At 36.1% G+C, this 22904-nt stretch overlaps 2 protein-coding genes across 7 annotated transcripts in view; one reads left to right on the forward strand and one right to left on the reverse strand.

The window, feature by feature from the left end:
- Positions 1 to 19573, forward strand: part of hbp1 (HMG-box transcription factor 1) — a 46973-nt gene extending 27400 nt beyond the window's left edge. For all 5 annotated transcript variants that reach the window (XM_043713662.1, XM_043713664.1, XM_043713663.1 and 2 more), the window contains 7 exons: positions 2589 to 2700; positions 3049 to 3164; positions 5663 to 5825; positions 5946 to 6090; positions 9413 to 9733; positions 16990 to 17131; positions 18651 to 19573. In XM_043713662.1, coding sequence (XP_043569597.1) covers positions 2589 to 2700; positions 3049 to 3164; positions 5663 to 5825; positions 5946 to 6090; positions 9413 to 9733; positions 16990 to 17131; positions 18651 to 18668 — 1017 coding nt within the window. In that variant the 3' untranslated portion in view covers positions 18669 to 19573. The remainder of the gene's footprint in view (positions 1 to 2588; positions 2701 to 3048; positions 3165 to 5662; positions 5826 to 5945; positions 6091 to 9412; positions 9734 to 16989; positions 17132 to 18650) is intronic.
- Positions 19574 to 20501: 928 nt separating this feature from the next.
- Positions 20502 to 22904, reverse strand: part of cog5 (component of oligomeric golgi complex 5) — a 129943-nt gene continuing 127540 nt past the window's right edge. For both annotated transcript variants that reach the window (XM_043713659.1, XM_043713660.1), the window contains one exon: positions 20502 to 22278. In XM_043713659.1, coding sequence (XP_043569594.1) covers positions 22164 to 22278 — 115 coding nt within the window. In that variant the 3' untranslated portion in view covers positions 20502 to 22163. The remainder of the gene's footprint in view (positions 22279 to 22904) is intronic.

Raw genomic sequence — 22904 nt, forward strand, 5'->3', positions numbered from 1 at the left:
TTACAAATATATTAAGGACAAAAGGGTAACTAGGGAGAGAATAGGGCCCCTCAAAGATCAGCAAGGCAGCCTTTGTGTGGAGCCACAGAAAATGGGGGAGATACTAAATGAATATTTTGCATCAGTATTTACTGTGGAAAAGGATATGGAAGATATAGACTGTAGGGAAATAGATGGTGACATCTTGCAAAATGTCCAGATTACAGAGGAGGAAGTGCTGGATGTCTTAAATCCACAGGACCTGATCAGGTGTACCTGAGAACTCTGTGGGAAGCTAGAGAAGTGATTGGGCCTCTTGGTGAGATATTTGTATCATTGATAGTCACAGGTGAGGTGCTCGGAAGACTGGAGGTTGGCAAACGTAGTGCCACTGTTTAAGAAGGGCGGTAAAGACAAGCCAGGGAACTATAGACTGGTGAGCCTGACCCCGGTGGTGGGCAAGTTGTTGGAGGGAATCCTGAGGGGCAGGATATGCATGTATTTGGAAAGGCAAGGACTGATTCGGGATAGTCAACATGGCTTTGTGTGTGGGAAATCTTGTCTCACAAACTTGATTGAGTTTTTTGAAGAAGTAACAAAGAAGATTGATGAGGGCAGAGCAGCAGATGTGATCTATATGGACTTCAGTAAGGCGTTCGACAAGGTTCCCCATGGGAGACTGATTAGCCAATTCAGATTTCATGGAATACAGGGAGAACTAGCCATTTGGATACAGAACTGGCTAGAAGGTGGAGGGTGGTGGTGGGGGGTTGTTTTTCAGACTGGAGGCCTGTGACCAGTGGAGTGCCACAAGGATCTGTGCTGGGTCCTCTACTTTTTGTCATTTACATAAATGATTTGGATGTGAGCATAAGAGGTACAGTTAGTAAGTTTGCAGATGACACCAAAATTGGAGGTGTAGTGGACAACGAAAAGGGTTACTTCAGATTACAACAGGTTCTGGACCAGATGGGCCAATGGGCTGAGAAGTAGCAGATGGAGTTTAATTCAGATAAATGCGAGCTGCTGCATTTTGGGAAAGCAAATCTTAGCAGGACTTATATACTTAATGGTCAGGTCCTAGGGAGTGTTGCTGAACAAAGAGACCTTGGAATGCAGGTTCATAGCTCCTTGAAAGTGGAGTCGCAGGTAGATAGGATAGTGAAAAGGCGTTTGGTATGCTTTCCTTTATTGGTCAGAGTATTGAGTACAGGAGTTGGGAGGTCATACAGGACATTGGTTAGGCCACTGTTGGAATATTGCGTGCAATTCTGGTCTCATTCCTAACAGAAAGATGTTGTGAAACTTGAAAGGGTCCAGAAAAGATTTACAAGAATGTTGCCAGGGTTGGAGGATCTGAGCTGCAGGGAGAGGCTGAACAGGCTGGGGCTGTTTTCCCTGCAGCGTCTGAGGCTTGTAGAGTTTTACAAAATTATGAGGGGCATGGATAGGATAAATAGACAAAGTCTTTTCCCTGGGGTCGGGGAGTCCAGAACTAGAGGGCATAGGTTTAGGGTGAGAGGGAAAAGATATAAAAGAGACCTAAGGGTAACCTTTTCACACAGGGGGTGGCACTTGTATGGAATGAGCTGCCAGAGGAAGTGGTGGAGGCTGGTACAATTGCAACATCTAAGAGGAATTTGGATGGGTATATGAATAGGAAGGGTTTGGAGAGATATGGGTCGGGTGCTGGCAAGTGGGACTAGATTGGGTTGGGATATCTGATCGGCATGGACGGGTTGGACCGAAGGGTCTGTTTCAATGCTGTACATCTCTATGATTCTCTGACTGCCAATGTCTCCTGAATTTGAACCTGTTCTCTCACATCAGTCTTTGAGCCACATGTTTGCCTGTTTAATGTTATTGACCCTGAGCCAATTTGCTCATCGCTGAGGTAGTAATCCAGAGATTATTACTTTTTGGTTCAGTTTTTTAAAATTTAGCTAGTAGCTGCTCGTATTCCCTCAGTAGGACCTTTTTCTACATATATTGTTGTTACCTTTGTCCACCATGACATTTGGATCTTTCCCCTCCCACACCAACTTCCTCTGCAGCCCAGATGACAGATTTTGAACCTGGGCACGGGGCAAGCAATTACACCTTTTGGACTTGATTTGTAAACATACTGTCATCTAATTTGTGGGAAAATACGTGGTAATATTGATAATATAAACACTCCAATATGCTACTTATCAACTCGAGAAATTGCGATTCCTTAAGGCATATACATGGTTTCATCTGGGTGACTTTCTCATTTGAACTGAAGATTGCCTTCACCCAGTTTCCAAAAAAACCCTGCAGATCAGTTGAAGGGGAAAGTGTCATGATATCAATACAATAGTTCTGCCAAAAGCAACCCTCTGTTAAAAGAAAATTGTAATAACAGCACCATTTAAACTAATGGTGCTGGATTTGTGTTATAAATCAATACACACTTTAAAAGTTTGCACGATAGAAACGGTGTTCCCAATTTGTCAATCGTGTTCAAGTGAATTTGTATTACTGAAGCGTGCACTATAGCAGAACCACTTGTATGTACTTTGATATATTTTTTAAAAGCTTCACTTGTGGAGTTAGTGAAAGAAAATAACTTCCTTATTTTACAACAGGAAAACAGTGAATCAGAGTCAGACATCTTCTGTATGTCATCTCTGTCTGATGATGATGAGCTTGGATGGTCCCACTCATGGCCACAAACTGCTTGGAACTGTTTCATGAAAGGTAAAGCTCTGTTTGTAATGACTTATTAAAGTTATCACTTTGGTCGTGATTTATGGAAATACTTATGAGTAAGGTAAGGGTAAAGTTGTGATAGTCCTACCAGGCAATAGGGTTCCTCTCTCATTAGAGAGAGATGACTACTGTTGGTTTAATATAATAGTCACCACAGCTCGGGAGAGGTTGAGAGGGAGCATCCTTCATGGCAACCTAAGTTGGAGTAGTAATATTGAATATGAGAATGGCAGTTAATTTTGGTGGCTACAGTGTTTTATACAAATTACTCTTGATAAATAATGTATATTCCAAAATTTCCACTTGTCTGTAGCCTACTGTTGTTTGTTTTTATAGGGACACGCCTGCGCTTCCAGAAGGGTGATGTTAGAGATTGGCAGGATGTTGAAGAATTTGCAAAACTGGAAATTAAGTCGGAAGATGAAAAAGGCTTGAAAATCCATTCACAAAAGGTGGTCACTTCATTTGTCTTGATTTCTAGACTAATTTTTGGAAATTTGATGAAATAGATTTGCAACACCTCAGTAGATTGATTAACAAAAACAAAGAAACATTTATTCATATTTTACTGGGGGATTATTGCAGCATTGGTATTTATTTTTAGTGTTAATAACCTTGAACAAAAGTGTTTGTGAAGGTGTATATCTTGATGTATAGTGATTCTTTTCAATATTAGGAAACTAGTGACTCAATTGCTGTTAAGCTGCACCCAGTTTTAGTTCTACATTCAAGGAAATAAATAACTACTTTTGACGTACAAAAGGGGGGTCAGGGAGTCCAGAACTAGGCTTATGGTGAGAGGGGAAAGATATAAAAAAGAAGTAAGGGGCAACTTTTTCACACAAGGTGGTATGTGTATGGAATGAGCTGCCAGAGAAGTGGTGGAGGCTGGTACAATTGCAACATTTCAGAGGTATTTGGATGGGTATATGAATAGGAAGGGTTTTGAGGGATATGGGCTGGCTGCTGGCAGATGGGACTAGATTGGGTTGGGGATATCTGGTCAGCATGGACGAGTTGGACTGAAGGGTCTATTTCCATGCTGTACATCTCTATGACTTAGTTTAGTTTTAAAGGCAGGTTCAGTCTTGACATTGATTTGCAAACCAAACCAGAGAGCGGCAAGTTGCGTTGAAACATGTGCAGTGTGCACCCATCTGTCTATTCTTTATGACTGTTTGTTTGAACACAACAAAATAGGCTACAGACATGTCTGGTATATTTGTCACCGCAAAGCCTTGATCAGAGTCAACCTGCTTTGTTAAAAATTCTGACATTTAATGACTTGCACATCTGCAGAAGAACTTTTCTTCCATCAGCAGAACATTGTCATTTTATCTTGTTATCTTAAAAAATACAATTTTTCTTTAGTTTTGTGTTGCATCATGTATTGTTTTTTGGTGATTAGGCTAGAGTAATTTATCCTGTAATGTGAACACTTCCTACAGAGATTTACTGGCTAATTTGTTGTGAATGTGGCCAGAATTTTGTTGGAGAATTTTGGTCAACTGTCAGGGTTCAGAAGATAGCACAAGCACACATTGACACAGAAATCCGAAAATTGAGTTGTCACTTACTGCACTGCTATAGGATATCTGTAGACACCCATGGAGCTAGCCATCCCTTTGCCATTTTTACAATGCCATTGAAAACTCCATTAAAAGTTGAGCCTCATGCAGTCAGATGTAACTGGATCTTCAAGGATAATCCGGGTAATAACTGTCATTGAATAGATTGACACCTGAAAATTTACATTCATGTTTTTAAATGTCACTATTAAGATTTGTTGCAGGACCTTTTTAAATAAAAAACCGAAAAGTAATTGTTTTGAGTGTTTTCACAATGTTCAGGCTTCTACCTTCACTCTGGGCTTCTATGTTCAACATTTACTTGTTTTTCTTTAAAGTGGTTTGCTTTTAGCCTGGTTGGCAGACTGTACAAATTCTTTAATGTAATTGGTTACTTCGGCAACTTGGTGACATTGTAGTTGCACCTTTGGGAATGCACATTGTGCAATTCTTCAATAACAGGAAGTAAAATGCTTACCAGAGAGATTACTAAATCTCTCAGCAAGGCTTTCTTCGAAGTAAAAGCAAGGATTCTTGCTAGATGAGAGCCTTTCATTCACTCTTTCATTACCATGCAAACCCAGACTCAAACTAGCCTATGCATTACTGTTTTCTTTGTGTTTTGAGCATATATTCAAATAGATTTCTTGAATGTGTTCTGTTTGTTTCAGTAATGTGGCCATAGTAGTCTGAACCTGAACTTGGAAACGTTATACCTGAGGGTTTTTTTTTTCATTCATAGTTGTATTCACGATGTATTCACACAACAGCAAAAGTGCTGGCATGCCATAAGTCTTACTGTGTCATTTGAAAGTCATTTATTTGATAAAGCTAAAAATATGTATTAAAATATATTTAAAGCAAGTTGTATACTAGTTAGCCTTGTATGATTTAAGTGGAATGGAAAAAGATGATCCAAAACAACTTCAAGTTTTAACTTTCTATTTCCTCAGCGTTACAAACTAGGACAAATAATTGCCCATAAAACACATGCTTAGCTTCCACACCTTCAGTGGCAAACACCCTATGACTTACCATGTCAGTTTCTCAAAGCGTTAAGATATTGTCTAGAAGTTTTGTACATGTTTTCCCACTGTGTTCACACAAACTTGCACCTTAATATTTCTAAGGTACATATTGCAATGTATGTCTTGTTGTAAACCTTTTGTAACAATACTGTCGTACCAACCAATATTTATTTAGGCCTATCTAGAAATTCATTCATAAACCCTTTTGTATAGAGTCACATAAATTGGGATGGTCATAAGCCTGGAATTGTATTAAAGGATAAATAAACACTGTCACAGAGGAAAGACTGTTCAGAAATGAGAAATGTTTCTTTTGCTAAATTTGATGTTAAAATGATTTGTTTATCTCCACAGAAATTTAGATTTGGATCCGAAGGGCTAAAGTTAGTGGCTCATACAGAAACAGTTTCCTTTGGGCGTTCAGTACTGAAATTAACCTTTGACCCTGGCAAGTCACAAGTTGGCAAATTAATTGCAGAGTGCAGATTGGACCATCCCTTCTATGTAAAAAACAAAGGTTAGAAATATACTGTTGGTATTGTAATTATTTTCTTTGCTGATTACCAGTAGTGTCAGAATGATCAAGTATTTTTCTGCCAAAATGTGGAATCCAGGTTTTTTTTCCCTTTAAATGCAGGATGGTCTTCCTTTTACCCCAGCTTAACAGTGGTTCATCATGGAATTCCATGTTATGAAATGGAAGTTGGAGATGTCTGTTTACCTCCTGGACATCCAGATGCTAACAACTTTGATGATTCTGGAGTTTTTGACACATTTAGGAGGTGAAGTATATTTGTCTTGATCTGTTTATTTGCAAATGATGTTTTGTTTTAAATTACAAATGATACTTTTAGCTTAATGTATCCTGAAATTTTAGGTATAAACAACTTGCATTAAAAGTTTAATTAATTTACTTGTGTAAATCATACCAGTTCTTAAAATTATAAAATTACGTAATAAAGATGTTTGTGCACTAAAATGTGAAAAATGGATATTTCTAAAATGATCAGTAAGACTGACTTTATGTATAATTTGACCATTAGTTTCATTGGAATCATCCAGTATAGCTGGAATTTCATTTATGACATATTTCAAAATATCACATCAAATACAATGTTGCTCTTTAAGAAACAAAGGATAAATACTGCAATTCAGCTAAAATTTGAACCTTGATCTTCAGTTGCACTTAGTTTTATCAGTTCAAAGATTTTTTTTTAAACACATATAGTGATTCAGTGATTTATAGTTGGTGATTAAGCTGAAATGTTAATTGATTTTTAATGAGAGGCTTATTTTGGTATCAGTGTGTTGAATTGGTATTGCAGTGCATTGAATGGGTATTGCAGTGCATTGGTGAAGCAATGTTATGTGCCACAAAATGATGGGTTGTGTCTCTACATCAAATATTTCCCCATGTGCTGCATTTTTGATCTTGGCACATGCCCTCATAGAACTACAAAGCAGAAAGAAAGCAATTTCTCAGAAGCAGAGGCAAAATTTCAGGCAATTAGCCTAATTCTATTCTTTTTTACATATTAACTGTTTAAAAATTTGACACTATTCACTGAACACTTGCTTTAGAATAAATGTGTCTGCTTTTCCTCTCCAACTAAGTTTGGAAAATTTTAAGTCAGGAAATATTTTTAAAGCAATGTGAAGTACTGCAAAGCTAAGTATTCACACTATTTTTGTGTGCTAAATTAACCCTTTACACACACCTCAATAATTATATTTTCTTATGTAATTGTCCATAATATTTTGCAGCAAACTGTGCTTTAAGAAGGTCCCTGTTTAAATGGAGGTCATTTTATCATTTGAAAGCATCACTTTTTTGCTGTTTACTGTTTTGCTAAGGCTATTTGCAATGTTTAATTGTCACATCCACCACCCATAAGAGTTTCCACAATAGGGTACTAGATTACACTTAAAGACCCAAGATTCAACGTACTTTTACTTTTGGAGCAAAATAAAGTTAAAGATTAGCTTTTCATTTGCCTTTGTGTACTTTTTGATATTTTCCATTTTGATAAAGCCCTGCAAATGTTCTTAATGTATAAATGGGGGTTACAGTTTAATGCATGCATGACTGTGATGAACAATCCTGACCCTTTCTTGCATTCTTCATCTGACATTTTCTTTACTATCCCATCTGCTTTTTCTGTTAGAAAATGTATTCATAGTATGCAGACAAATAAGTAGTGTTGGTTTACATAGAATTCTTCTGTAGTGGAATGTAAGGAGCTGGGTAGGCTGGTATGCAATCCTGGCAGGAGGATAGAATTATCATATGACAAGTCCACATAAGCAGTTTTCATTGAAAATTCCTATGTCTAAATTGAGTATGTTGCAAAATTTCCTTTTGTGAATGTGCATCTACTAACTCCTCCTCTAATTAGTACAAGTAAACAATGAGCATGCATTATCTTGCTCACAGCACTGTATAAATGGTGCCAGCTTTACCTGGTAGTTCAGCTGTGACTATAAGCAAACTTTGTTTTAATCATCACTCTTGATTTAAATTGGCAAAAATTACATAGTTACTGCAAAGTTTACTATATTCTCTCCAATTAGTGTTTTAAAATTCATTTACCTCAATGAAAATATATTTGTTCAATTGAATGGCCACATGAAATATTAACAGTTGATTCAATTTCAAGTCAATTTCTCCTCAAATACCACCATCTACTGCAATATGAGTAGTCAGTTAAGATTGTGATTGAGATGGATGTCTGCCAGTAAGTTTTATTTAAGGCAAAGTTGCATTATAATTTGTGATTTTATTCTGTAAATTGCATTGTGTATACCTCTGAATTGCATTTCTATTAATTAGTGTGTTTTCAGACTTATGTGGATCTTTTGATGATTTGCTGTAGCTCAGTATCTATTTCAGAAAATTGTCGAGATTGAATCATTGTAATTTTAATACTAAAGAAAGTAAAGACTTAAATTAATCTATTTTGTTTGTAAATAATTTCTTTTGAAAGCATTTTAATCATAAGACCTATTTTAAAGATTGTCATGTTTAAGTGTACCAGGTTTAGTATTAAAGAATGTTTGTCACTGCTTATCAGACCAACATGAAATAGTGTTGTTTGAGTTTCCTCACTGATAGTGGCACATAGGGCAATTCTATATTGTGACTTTGTAATTCTGTCTCCCTCTTTATTTTCGCTTAATCTCTTAGCCACTCCAATAATCTAATGTTTGATTTTACAAAGTAGTTGAGGACAAGCAAGTTGCATGTTTCTAGTTATGTGGAGGTACAACATAGTGGTTGTAGAGTCTGAAATGAATGGAATAGGATGCACCAATGCAAGAGTTCCATAATATAAATAGAAAAACTGATTGCTATTTGGGAATTACAGAATTAGTGTTTAGAATACCAGAGTCTCTCTCAGTGCAGCTTGTGGAACTGTGAGTTGTGAAATGGAGGTGCTTCAATATTTCTGGTCGGAAGGTGTAGTTAGTTTCCCTGATATGGAGACAGGAGTGTATAATGGGGAAAGGATTACATAAAGGTGTGAAAATTTGAATAACCAGTAGATTTAAAAATAAGTACAGATAAATGCAAGATATGGCTTGCAATCACTTCCTAAGGACATTTAGAGATGGGCAGTAAATAATGGCCTAGCCAGTAGCAAGCACATTCTGTAGAAAAAAATGTTAAAAGTGGCACAGTGGCTAGCACTGCTGCCTCACAGTGCCAGAGACCCGGGTTCAGTTCCCTCCTCAGGCGACTGACTGTGTGGAGTTTGCAAATTGTCCCCATGTCTGCATGGGTTTCCTCCCACAGTCCAAAAATGTGCAGGTTAGATGAATTGGCCATGCTAAATTGCCCGTAGTGTTAGGTGTGGGGGTAAATGTAGGGAAATGGGTCGGTGTGGACTTGTTGGGCTGAAGAACCTGTTTCCATACTGTAAGTAATCTAATCTAAAAAATCTAATCTATGTAGCAATTCATGCTAATTCAATGTGTGCATGACAAACCAATAGGAACTTCCCATTAAATATTTGCCTTTAGATATTGTATTTAGTAAGGTAGGTTTTTTGGAAATAATTGTTTGAGAGTTTAATAACATTGGTGTTACTTTGAAATGTGTTACAGCTATGACTTTACACCACTGGATTCCTCTGCTGTTTATGTACTAAGTAGTATGGCTCGCCAGCGTCGTGCTTCCCAGACAAGTGGAAGTACCAGCAGTCCAGACTGTGAGAAATCATCATGGATCACAGGCTCTGTGCCTTCTGGATCACCACACATGCCTTGTAATTCATATAATAAATCCAGTAAAAGTCTAACCTCAGGGACAGCAAGCACATTGAACACCACAAACAACAAATGCAAGAGACCAATGAATGCCTTCATGCTCTTTGCCAAAAAGTATAGGGTTGAATACACTCAAATGTACCCAGGAAAGGATAACAGGTTGGTAATATATATTCTAATTATAAAACTTGTAGATTTCATACAATAAAGAACAAGTCTTATCAGCAATTATGTTGTATTATTTGTTGCATTTGTACAAAGCCTTTTTTTTGTGCTACAGCAAGAATTCATCTCAGTGCAATCACTTCGTTTGTGTGTAGGGGCCAGGTGGGGAGAACAGAGGATTGCTGCAGCATTTCTAGTGATCATATTTTTGCTTTCATATGGGTAGCTTTCCAAGATATATTTGCAATATGATATTTACAAAAGAATTGATTAAAAAGGCCATTAAATGTTTTAGAGGATTGTATTATTTTATTCTTGACTACATTTCTGGCTATGGTAGGAGGAATTAGAGGTAAGTGATTGTATCTCTCCTCTAAATATTACAAATCAGTTTTTTTTTCCCGTTCCCTCCCCCTTCAGAACATACCTTTTTTTTGTTGTTTCATCCAAGGATCTGGAAAGGATGATTGATGTTGGGGAAACATTCCTGTATTATGTTCCACTGAGATGCTTGTTACTATCCTCCTGAATCAACCATCTGCCAGATGTCAATGTGCCAGTTCCTACTAGGTTCAGATAACCTACACTGAGTGGTTTTAATCTCCAGAGTTGACATCCTTGGTACTGAGATCCAAGAAGAGCTTCTGACCCCTGACTTTGTGCATTGTCCATTGCTGTTCCGTTGATATTGTGTTAAAGGTTTAGTATTGCAGTGACATATGAGCGATTTAAATCACCACTCAAAATGATGAATACTAAAGGCTTGCTTGATGTTGCTAATGAGTTTATTACCTTGGATATGTTGGATCATACCACAAGCAATACAACAAAGTGTAATGATCTCAGCTGTTGTTACAACTGGACAAGACAGATAATGAAATCCAGTTTGATAGGTCAAATTTGTGTTTTTTTTAATTAACATGGTGATGTTTTACTGAAGCATAAGCTTGTAAAGCAGATTTGGTTTCAACAAAAACACCAGTTTATAATACAAAAATTAAAATAGAACAAACAAGCTATCTGCATAACAGTTTGAAATATTTCAAAACCTGTTGTGAATAAATAAAAATCGCTCTCCTTCACAATGCCATTGTATTGCAATTAGTCAGTAATTCAGGGAAACCTACCAAATCCGTATGTTTGACTTGACCGCCGCTTCTTCGTTCTTGTCCTGTAGACTAAGAGGCCTTTTCCCTTGACAACACACTCAGCTGAAAGCTTAGATATTTTCACTCTTACATTTTAATCTGCAGAATTATATCTGACTACTCTTGCTGTGGAAGTTTCACAAATTACATCCTTTCACTGAAGTAACTAATACATTTCCCTAACAGCTGTGAACAATCTCCATTTTGTAGGAGAGATTTCATTGCAACTGCCCAAAAACTAAATTTGTAAAAAAACTTGCTCATCCCAGATTCTGCTAAAGCGTGTTCTCTGACTGGTCAAAAACCATAGTAACAAATGTTCATCAACACTCCAGGGGATGCATACTGATTTAAAATCATGGTTTTGGAAAGACTGACATACAATCTTTTCTTTGAATTTTTGTATTTTAAACTATTGATGTATATTAAAATATACTTGTATATCTCACTTGGTTCTGCAGATACTCTGTCAGCACAGAAATAAAATGAATGTATCAAAAATAGCAGATGAATGCAACCAAGATCTGGGAGCTAACTCATGAACAGATACTAGTTTTTCTTGTAAATCTAGCATCTTTATTTTGAGTCTCAATTGTGAAATCTTTATGTTTATGCCCTTTCATCTTCAAGAGTATGAATTCATGAAGCACTTGAATTTGTGCATGACTTTGCATTTGTAGATATTTACTTTCAGATTATCATGGCCATCATCAACCTTATGCTGTGGTTTGTGGTTTGCAACCTTGTAATTTGTGGGGGAAACCCAATTCTAACAATACTTTGACTCTTCAAGGGAACTAGATTCAAGACATTGTTTCAGTGACTGATAGGCAAGTATGTAAGTATTTTCTAGGGAATTGAATTACTTATTTTAGGCAAGACCATTGATCTATGTTGCCTGTTCACCTGTTTGCTTAATTTTCTACTTAATTTCTATATAACATGGTCACAAATTTCTTCAGGTACCAGGATGCTGTTGTTTACTTTTTGAGACTTATGAAGCAGGCATGCCATCACCTCTAGGCTATTTCTGCCTGATGGATGAATCCTCAGTCTATGGAATTGAATGATAATCCCCAAGTTTTGTTTGGACATCTCTCCACTTGCAACTGTTAATAGTTCTTGGCTGTTCTACTTTGATTCAACAGCACTAAGAGTCCAATTTATATCTAAAAGCACATAAAATTCAGACATGGCAAACTGGGTGCATTTAAAAAACAATAGAACCCAAATGCCATGACTTGGGTGGCCTAAATTGCTAGGTTAGGGCTCCTTAATTTTGACCAGTTCAATAATTTGCACTGTCACCTAACCTACATATTGATTTTAGATTTACTTGTCCTAAATATATACCTACTGTTTGTGGAACTCTAATCAGAACAGAAATTTGTACATATCTTGCCTCTTAGTATCAACTCAAAAGCTTCTTCTGGTCATCCCTTTTGAAAAGAGAGAAACCTTGGTACTGGCATTTTTTTCACTAGCGATGAAGGGATGCCACATACCTTTCATTAGGTTTTTATACATTGTTTGTTTTTGAACTTTTGGCATTTTGTTGTCATCAGGCCATGTAGTGCTGTCTCTTTGACCTTTGGTGAGAGTTGGACAAGCAGTAAGTGTTTCTGCCCACTAAGCCATGCAGAGTCTATACCAGCAAGTATAAATGAATTGCCAAAGTTATAAAGTTAAATTTCTCAATGCTGGAGTGGTAGTTTGGTGGTAATTAATAATCACTATACTGTTAAAACAACAACAACTCACTTACACCTGCATGCACTTTAAGTCTGTGTCAAGTGTAGAGGCTAATGTATAACAAAATCAAACTGGATTTCCATGTCAAACCTGAATGAGGTACCAGGAAAACCCAGATTGTGTCAGAGCAGGGCACATCTAATTGCAACTTTCAGATTTCTGTGTTTTACTGCATCTTTGCAAGTTCTGAAATTTGCTGTCTGATTTAGTTCCTCATAAAGAAGAGAGCTGTTAGCTCATAGTTGCTTAGAGAAACAAATTGTGTAGGTGTCTGGCTGTTTCCAGTCTACACCAAATTGGAAATGCTATTAACAGTTATATATTGAAGGACTTGTTGATTAATGTAGTATCTTCTAAATAAAGACAAATAATTTAACCTAACTAACATATTAATAACTTTAATCACTCTTGAAATTGCAATCATTATTATTTGTTAGTAGTGAGCTTTAATGTCTAAATAAAACCTCAGCAACAGCCTGTTTGCACAGCATGCCAGATCCCATAAACAGCTTTGATATGAATAATTAGATCTTTTATCGTTCAGCAGAAGAGAAAATGTTTCCAAGGATAATTTAAGAACTCCCTACTCTTTATCAAATATTGTAATCCTGCACTTCAACCCAAGGGGACTGATGGGACCTTAGTTTAAAGAAATCATCTACAGATAGCATTTCAACAATGTGGCATTGTCTATATTTGTTTTTAAAATGTGAAGAGCACAGCATGTCGTGTTTTAAAATAATGGCACTGTTTCAAGTAGTAGTTTACTTTTTTAACACACTAATTTCCAGAACCTGTTCCAGTTTCTCATTTTCCAACTATAGGTGATTTTATCTTAAATTGGATCTTTAACTATTAACGTCGCTGATGCTTTGTCTAATCGGACCTACTTCAGTTGAGAATTGATTTAGTGATTGGAGATTGGGGTTTTTTTTGCCAGTTCAGAAACAATAAGGTAGGAATATATAGTACAAAAACAAGTACTATATATTCTCTGGTGTTTCATTCTGCAACTTTGCACTTACAATAGGTCTAATTTTCTTGGAAAGAAAACCCTGAATAAAATATTATATATTTACCAACCACTTTAAACTTGAAAATACAAATCAAATTAACAGTTGCAAATGTTCACAGTAATATAAACTACCCAGACATGATGGTGCAACTTTCCCAGTTGGGTTTATGAAACATGAAATGAGGAACAGCTGCCAAATTTCCTTCATGTTTGCAAGGTATTTGACAATTACCATTAATGTAAAAAATTCAGTAACATTCAATTTAGCATTAAATAAATATCTGAGAGAGAGGAACATTTTTTTCAGATTTATGGCCTGCCTTCACCCTGTTTAGTGTTATGATTGTATGGGCTGTGGTTGATGCTGAAAAAGCACCCATCAAAGCTGTGTACTTTTCACCCCCCTAACACTTTCAGTCTGTCTTCCTCGCCAGTGAAGGGGAGGCTGAGGCATATGGTGTTTAGAATCAGTTTTAGATGAAAGCAATGCAGATATTCGTTCTTTTAAAAAGCAGTGACAAAGTAGGAGAAATGTGACACAGCGTGTCTGTATCATCCTTCGCATGTGATTCTCCGAAATGCAAGCTGTGGTGTACTCTGATGACATGGAGAATATATGCAGTTCAAAGAATGAAGAACCACGTTTGTAACTAGGTCATCAGACTTGATATCAAAACTCATTTGTCTTGACATTAGGCAGTTGTGGCTTCATACTTAGACCATTGCAAAAAAGTTACATTAAACATTGAAATTTCAAAACATTCATAGAAAATGTTTAACAGCTAATGTCTACCACCAGAGGTCATCAGAGAACCATTTTTATATTCTGCATAGCTCCTGCTCTAACAACTGTGATATTCAAACTTAACTGGCTTAACTTAACTGGTGTTCAACAATTCTAGTATCTTCTTTGTTAACCAGTAGCTTGAAAAATATTTGGTAGTTTTGTAGCTACCTGAATAATTGTGAAATGTTGGTATTGAGGTTCCGAGGACTTAAGCAGTGGGAATGTAGGTTTATTTGAAATGATTGAATTGTGTGACTTCAATTTGCAGAGTGGTCCTTTGTCCACCCTTTTTTTAAATGTTATGCTTATTTTGCATCGTGTGTAAGTATTTTGCAATTCTGCAGCTATCATCTTGTTTGATGATTACTTGAAACAAAAACATTAATGCATTGAGAGATTAGCAAATATAATTTTATACAAGTTTATTTCCTGGTAACCATTGCCATTCAACAAGGTGGTTGAAGTCAGTTATTAATCCCTGCATATAGTGTTCTTATATGTCCACCTTATTATTCAAACCAATCTGGCCCAAAATGAGGCAATTACAATATTGTAAAGAACTGGCCTTTTTAAATTAAATAACAGACTACACATAAAATTAATTTGTGGTATAATATCCTTGAACATGACATGATACCGATTGAACCTTTTCATTGTGGTAAATATGAAGAGTGCTAGAGAAACTCAGCAGGTCTGACTGCATTTATGGACTGAGAAATAGTTACCATTTTGAGTCCAATATGATTTTTAGATACTTAAAGGGGTTGTAAAATGCTGGGATTTTATACTTTTGACAGAAGTGAACTGATGGTTGAAAGAAGTTGGTTAATTGTGATGGAAGAGGATTAGAAATTTTAAAATGGGTTTAAATTCAGGGTAAAAGGGAGTAAGTGGTTCCTCTCTGCTGAACAAAGCAAACAGGACACAAGCATGCGGAATGAAGTGCCAGAGAAGTAGTAGATGTAGGTATTTAAGACAATATTTAAGACATTTTAGTCATGGATCTGAATGGTTTAGAGGGATCTAGGCCAAATGTAAATAGTTTAGTTTGGGAAACCTGTTCAGCATGGATGAGTTGGACCAAAGGGTCTGTTTGTGTGCTGTATGACTGAGAAATTTGGTTTCTAGGGGAGGATTGGGAGGCATGCAAACATCATGAAGACAGGATCAGAGGTTGTGGAATTCAATATTCATAGAGACTGCAAAGTGCCTATATGGAGAATTAGGTGCTATTTCTCAAGCTGTGTTATACCTTGTTGAAACATTGCAGCTGACCTAAGGCAGGAACATTGCATGAGAGAAAGGTGCTCTAATGAAATGACAAACAACTGAAAGGTTGGGGTATGTAAAGTCTGTATTCAGTCTATGCTAATACAAAGGAGATTGCATTGTGAACAATGAAACCAAAAGACTAGATTGAAAGAAATACAAGTAAAACATTGCTTTATCTGGAAGGTGTTTGAGGCCTTGGTTAGTGCAAAGATGCTCTGGAGGAATGAGGAATTATGACTGATGGAGGATTAGAGCATGGTATTGCTGAGGGAATGATTCCTGTGGAATGACAGTGGGGGACAGAGAAATAAGTTATGGCATTCTACTGGAGGTTGTGAAAATAGAGGAGGATAATCCTTTGAATGCAGAGACTAGTGAGGTAGAAGGTGAGGACAAGAGGAGCATTATTGCTGTCCATGGAAAGGGTGAAGGCAGAAGTGTGGGAAATGCATTGGACATTGCTGAGGACTCGACCACAGTGAGGTGGAATCTTTTGAAATAAAAGGAGATTATGTTGGAGGCACACTGGTGGAAAGCAGCATATGTGGAACAGATGGGAGAATGCAATCTTTGCCAGAAGTAGTGTATGAATATTCCATTTAATAAGGGTAAAGCTTTCTAGTCAGTATATATTACAGCATTAAACAATCAAATTCACTTGGAATATAGCATTGGAAGGCACAGGTGAGATTATTGTAGCCCATTTGTTGGAGGCAGGCATGGTTCTGGAATTGAAGTAGTTAACCTTTATTTTAAAATGATATGCACTTGTAAACACACATGATTTGAATGGAAAATTGAGATTTTTTTAACATACTAATTTTACTGAGATGATAGCTGAAAGAAATAGAAGTGGAAATTGGTTTTGGAGAGGAAACTATGGCAGCCGAGAAGTCAGTGAATTTTTAAAGGATATTTGCTTTTTATTCTAGGTAATCTCCTGACGTGACCCATGTTGCATTTTCATTGTCAGTAGTTAGAAATAAGCTTATGTTTTTCCAAAAGTGAAAGGTGATTAAAATTGAACAACCATTATTGCTATTTTCCTGAAAATATTTTTTCTTTTATCAGTGAAACTTCAACAAAGGTTATAGACGTTAGGTGATTAGATGTCCAGCCATGATTACTGCAGGATGAGATGATGCCTGTCTGCATTTTCCACTTGAAGTTGGAATACTGTGAAGCAGTGTCATATTCTAACTATGGTTGTTAAATGAATAGGTTGTGCTGAATGTTATATTTTAGCCCAGTGATACAGCCATTATGTATATTGCAGGGCCATCAGTGTAATTTTAGGTGACAAGTGGAAAATGATGAAAAATGAAGAGAGGAGAATTTATACAATGGAAGCCAAGGCTCTGGCAGAGGAACAAAAACGCCTTAATCCAGACTGCTGGAAAAGGAAACGAAGCAACTCTGTGAGTGTATCTGTGCATCCTAACTTTAATGTTCCATTAAGCAATTGTATTGAATTCTTTTTCTTTTGAAATAATGGTAGGGGAAATTGATATTCAGACTAATGATTAACACTTATTTTACTATTGAAATGTAGAAATTAGTTGGGAATGATGTTTTATTGTTGAATGCCTTTGATGTTGGTTTATCTCAACTAATTTCATCGTAAACATTTGCTTTTGAGAGTCAAACATCCAAAAACTAGGGCCTGCTCTTGGTACCATCATGTCTATCTTGCAAAATCTCCAAGAAGGTCAAAGTTTCACTGACATTCTTTTACAATGTAAGGCATTGTCCTTTTCATCCAAACGTCTAAGTAGTGTCACCTCAATGGAAGCCACAGTTTGATTTTTAGAAAATATTGTTGGAACTGAACTTGAAGACAACTCCAGTTAGGAATTAATAAGTGGAAGTGCTAAGATGAACCTCTAAGAATACAAAAGTATCCTTTTATAGGGCTGTAATGGTGCAGTAGTAGTGTCTTTACCTCTGGGCCAGGAAACTTGGGTTTGAGTTGAACAAGTTGATTAGGAAAATATCTACAAAAGTATCCTTTTGAGTAATGTCTTTTCGTATAAATATTGTGGATTCAACAATCATTTTCTTATTTAAGTCCAAACTGCTTAGTTTTCTTCTAATGATCCATGTTTCATTAACATTATGGTGCCCTGGGTTATTAAAATCAGTTGGAAGAGTAGAACGTGCATAATTATAGAGAATGAGAGGATGAACACAATGGTTTTAAAACAACTGCGCTCAAGGCTGTCCTGTTTTTAAGTGAGCAGATTTTAGATAAAATAGAATGTGGGTATTGGCATTATAAGCTCATGGAAAGTATCACTGAGGTGATCCCTGAAGTAAAGGTTAACCTTTTTTGGATTTTAACACCATAAGAAATAGGAATCAATAGGATCATGGCTGATTCGGCATTCCTTACGTCCAGTTTCCTGTAACCCATGATTTCCCCTACTAATCAAGAATCTCTCCTAGCCTTAAACATAAGGACTCTGGCCTCACAGGAGTTTCAAAGACAGTCCACCCTCAAATATTTCTCATCTCAGTCTTGGATTGGCATGCCTTTATTCTGAGACTATGGGGAAACATCCTCTCAGCATTTACCTTAAGAATCCTGTATGTTTCAATGAGTAAGTCAGTCTGTAATTGAGCAATACATTAGCAGTGTTACTAAGATATAACAGGGTAGAATTTTCAATTTAACAACTAGTGAAAATTACAAATGATAAATAGTCCTTTTTTAATTTAAATTAATGGATATAGTCATGGATGTGCTGCCATATTCTCTTTTCACTCCTGTGGACCGAAGCTCAAGATGATAATTTGTAACCATTTATTCTTCTATTAATACATATTGTTTAATAAGTTAGCTAGATGTCTGAATGAAAACCTTTTATTTTTCATCTAAAAGATGTTAATTTTTCTTTACAAGAACTAAATCTATAATTGTTTTTTTTTAATAAACAGGGTTCTCAGCAGCAGTGACCAGAAAGTTTTTGAAACCCACTTTATCCTCGACTTTCACCATTTGGAATGAATTTAGAAAACTGGATGCAAGTGAGCAAAGACTCAGTGTATCTATCTTTTGTTTAAATTTGAGATTTCTTTTGTGTGATAAATCTATATTTAGACAATTGTAATAAAATAAGTATAGTTTGCTTTTTATATAAATGGCTGATATTGAGTGTTGTAAATCAAAGCATTTAATCTTTCTGACTTTTCTAAAACTATTGCGTGTTGTAAATGGCCATAATACTTGTTCTTCCAAAGTTCAGTCAAAGGTTATTTCAGGTAAATATAGCTTTAGGCTTGAAAACTTTGTACTAAACTCCTGTGGTGCTAAGGTAAGGGAGGAAAAAGTAGGTATATAACGATGTCTGTTTTTAATATTGTAAATGTGTAAAGTTCAAAGTTCTGTATAACTGCTGTTATACATGATTTGTATCACTCACTATATTGCACAATTTTAATTCAATTAACTTTATTTGCAAACGGTGGGGGAATTAGTATATGTAGCAGGGATACTCCCAAATTTACTTTGTGGTGTTTTAGCCAACTAAAGTTGCCATAAAACTCGAGGCTTGTATTCAGAATTGGGGCACAAGAAGCACTTGGGCCACAATTGTGCTAAAAGCTATTGCACTTTAATGTTTCTTGCAACATTATGAAAAGCGAGCACGTGAAAATGACTCATGAAATGTGACATTCTCATGGAATGGCATTTTTGCCATGCAGTGTTGATATTATAGTCACAGATCAACATTTATGCAACTGCTTTAACTCAAGTAAATTTATGTCTTTATACATGCTGTTGTCCCACAGGAACTCTTGCACAAAAGTACAAACTATTTTTATTGTATTCAAGTTAAAATAAATTCATAAAATTTAAACGTCTGCTGGTTTTTCCTTTGGTTTTAAAACCAATCAAGCTCAGTCAGTGAATCCAATTAGAATATGTGCAATACTTATTCCAGAATACATGGGTTTTGTTATAGATAGTTGAACCCTTAGCTATCAGATGAGGCTATAATTATGGAATTGGATCACGCACCTTTTTAACATGCACAAAACATTTTGTAGGAATAATAGCAGCCTGTGCTTCAAGAAGTCATGCGTATTTAGAATAGCCTTTAAATTATTAATTGAATACATAAATAATTACAGTCTTCAACTTTGTTGGAGAAGACAAGACTATTTTGGTTTTATATAGAATTAGTTAATCTGTACAGGACATTATAGTACTGCTTACATATCATCCATGAAAATAATACCATGGAGTTTGAGTGTGGTGAAGCTCAAAGATATATGCACTAGATTGAAGTCAAGCGTACTATGAAAGGACTGAATTTTGTGAATTGACAACACGGTAATATTAGCATTAGTAGTGTCGTAGTAACAGTTAGAATTTTCATGCATTGAGTGGCTTTAACAGGTAAATGGCACACTTTTTTCCTTCAACTTTGTTCATTATATAAGGAAGAACATTCAGCTTACGTGCACCTTCTTCTCACTCCATAACTTTCTGTAACGGGTAATTTACTGTTCGATTTTAAAGCTGCTTGGTGAGAGAATTTTGGCTGATGATGGCATAAAAATGTACAGATTAGCTTCCAGTGACTTCATGCTTAAGATTTCAAAGGCCTCAACTATATTAGCTCACCAGGCATCAGCAAGTACAAGTACATTGTACTGAGAAATGAATGGAGTCAGAAGCATGTTATCTAGCTTATGTAATATTAGGCTGGTTTTGACTTTCTCCTTCATCCATCCCTAATGTTTTAGAATTCTTGTTGGAAATAATTCTTAAAGCAATAAAAGTACTGAGCAGAATATACTATTTTTAATTGATTAAAGATGTTCATTGGTGTGTTGTAAAATGTCACATTGTCAAAATTCCTGATACTGTCATATGTTTAACAATAAACCAAGTACACAAAATGCTACAAACTGCATTTTATCTACATCAATGTTTTTTAAAATCCACTTATATTGTACAATAACTTCTGATATTTAGACAGGATTTTGCTAATCAGTTTAAATATTCAGCAGAGAATTTTTAAGTTTTAAATCCACATTGTTGGAGGCCGGTACCATTATTGAAGGTCCAACCTTTAAAGTAGATGATCAACATTAGCTCAAGCAAAACCTTCAGTTGTCTCTCTCCATTATTGAAAGATTTGGGCCACAAGTTAACATGAAGTCTTAACATGCATGCATCTGAGGAACTTAGAACTTCAAAAGTTTCCTTCTAATTGCTAGTTTTACCTGTCTAGGTAGCTCCATGATTCCACCAGCTTTGCAATCAGATAGCCAGAACCAAAAAGATTTTGCTTGTTTGCACGAGACTGATTAACTTGTAGTTCTACTAGTTTTACGTTAGCTATAAAAATCTTTTAAATCAGTTGTGTTTGCAAGTACCTAAAGAAATCTCCATCTCTCTTGTGACTCACCTTTCATTACTTTCAGCTGCTGAAGAATGAACATTGTCAGGAATTGAGGAATTTCTGCTGAGGGTTGTGAATCTGTGGAATCCTTTACCACAGAAGACTATTAAAGGCTGGGTCATTAGGTATATTCAAGGCCGAGAAACAAATTTTTATGGGGATAAAGCAGGAAACTGGAGGTGAGGATTATCAGATCATCTTTAAATGGCAAATCAGATTGGATGGGCTGAAAATGGAAGAGTAGAGGGAAAACAACAATATAGAAAGGTTTAAAAATTGCTGGGGGATATGAGGGAGAGTGTTGAACATCATTGAGGGGAAGGGTAGGCAATGTATTTGAAACCACTTGAAGACAGACCTTAAAGTACCCATGTGACAAGGGTGCTTGGCTACACTGGATTCAGTTTGACAATTTATCTCCCGACTCTTCAGCCCCACATCATTAGGTCAAAAGGCTCGTGCACAAAATGGTAAGTGAGCAGATTAAGTTGCAGTCAGCATGATATGCACCTTCTCCAGTGCTAAACCTTTGTTATACTTCCTTTAAACTCAATGTTTCATATGAATGTATGCTGACTTCACACGGAAAGACCCAGAAAAAATTCTCAGCCCCTGACTTTAAGCAGCTGATTTGGTGTACATAATTCAAATTAGAACAGCATCTAGATTGGGTGCAGTTTTCTAATATAATCAATGGATGAGGTGTTAAATTTAGCCCTTTTCCATTCATGGGCTGCGCAGAGAAGCAAAGGTTTCTTCACTGTCCTGCACAACACTTATTCAACTTAATGCCACCAACACAATTTATGTTGTTGCTGTTCGTGAGACACTATGCACAAAATGGTTAATGAATTAACAGTTCTTTCTAATTTTGATTTTTAAAGGTAATAAACTACTTAGAAACTCCCACTTAAAGCTTACCAAAATTCAAATCCCCCATTCCCTTTTTAACTGATATTTACTTTAAACAGTTATCCAACAATGCAGGTAAGTAGTTCCAAGTATTGAGACGTCTTGTTTCAGGAAATAAAAACCTTCATTGTACATTGATCATGGCCTTTTGGAGAAGTTGCAGCATTATTGGATATACTGGAGCAAATTCCTTTCCTTCTCTCGCTCGTACTGACTGAACATAAGCTTCAAGAGCACCCCTGAAAGAAACAAAACTTTGTAATCGCATTTTAGGATTCTCATAAATACAGCATACATTAACCTCAATTACAATATAAAAAACTCAAATCTAAAAAACATAACTAAGCCATATTGATAATCAAGTACATGACATTGGTCTTTGTTTAAATAGGTATTCATAGGAAGGTTAAACCTGGTCAGATTGTGAAAAGGTGAATAGATTTAAGGACTTTGGGCAAAGGTGGGATATTAGCATAAATGACAAAACTGATGAACAAAAGCAAATTATTTACTACTGCAAAAAGTTCAGGGCTAGACAGGAAGCATGAAGTCCATCAATTACATTTTATGAATTTGGACATAGACAAGGAAATTGAACAGAACTTCACCTAAAGAGTGATGAGAATTATGCATGCATTTGGCAAAGATAAAATAGAGCTATCTTGAGAAAATCTGGTTAAAGGAGGCTGTTCTTGAAAAAGGTCTTAATAATGGGTTCTAAAATCCTAAAAACTGTTGCAGTTATATTTTCCTTTGCATCTCTCAACTACATCGCAAGATGAAAGTGTTTCCATACTGTAAATACTGATGTTGAGTGAAGAGATATATGGCAACAACTCTCATTTAAATTTTCCAGCCATCAATG

The sequence above is a fragment of the Chiloscyllium plagiosum genome, chromosome 23 (assembly GCF_004010195.1).
Source record: "Chiloscyllium plagiosum isolate BGI_BamShark_2017 chromosome 23, ASM401019v2, whole genome shotgun sequence".
NCBI lineage: Eukaryota > Metazoa > Chordata > Chondrichthyes > Orectolobiformes > Hemiscylliidae > Chiloscyllium > Chiloscyllium plagiosum.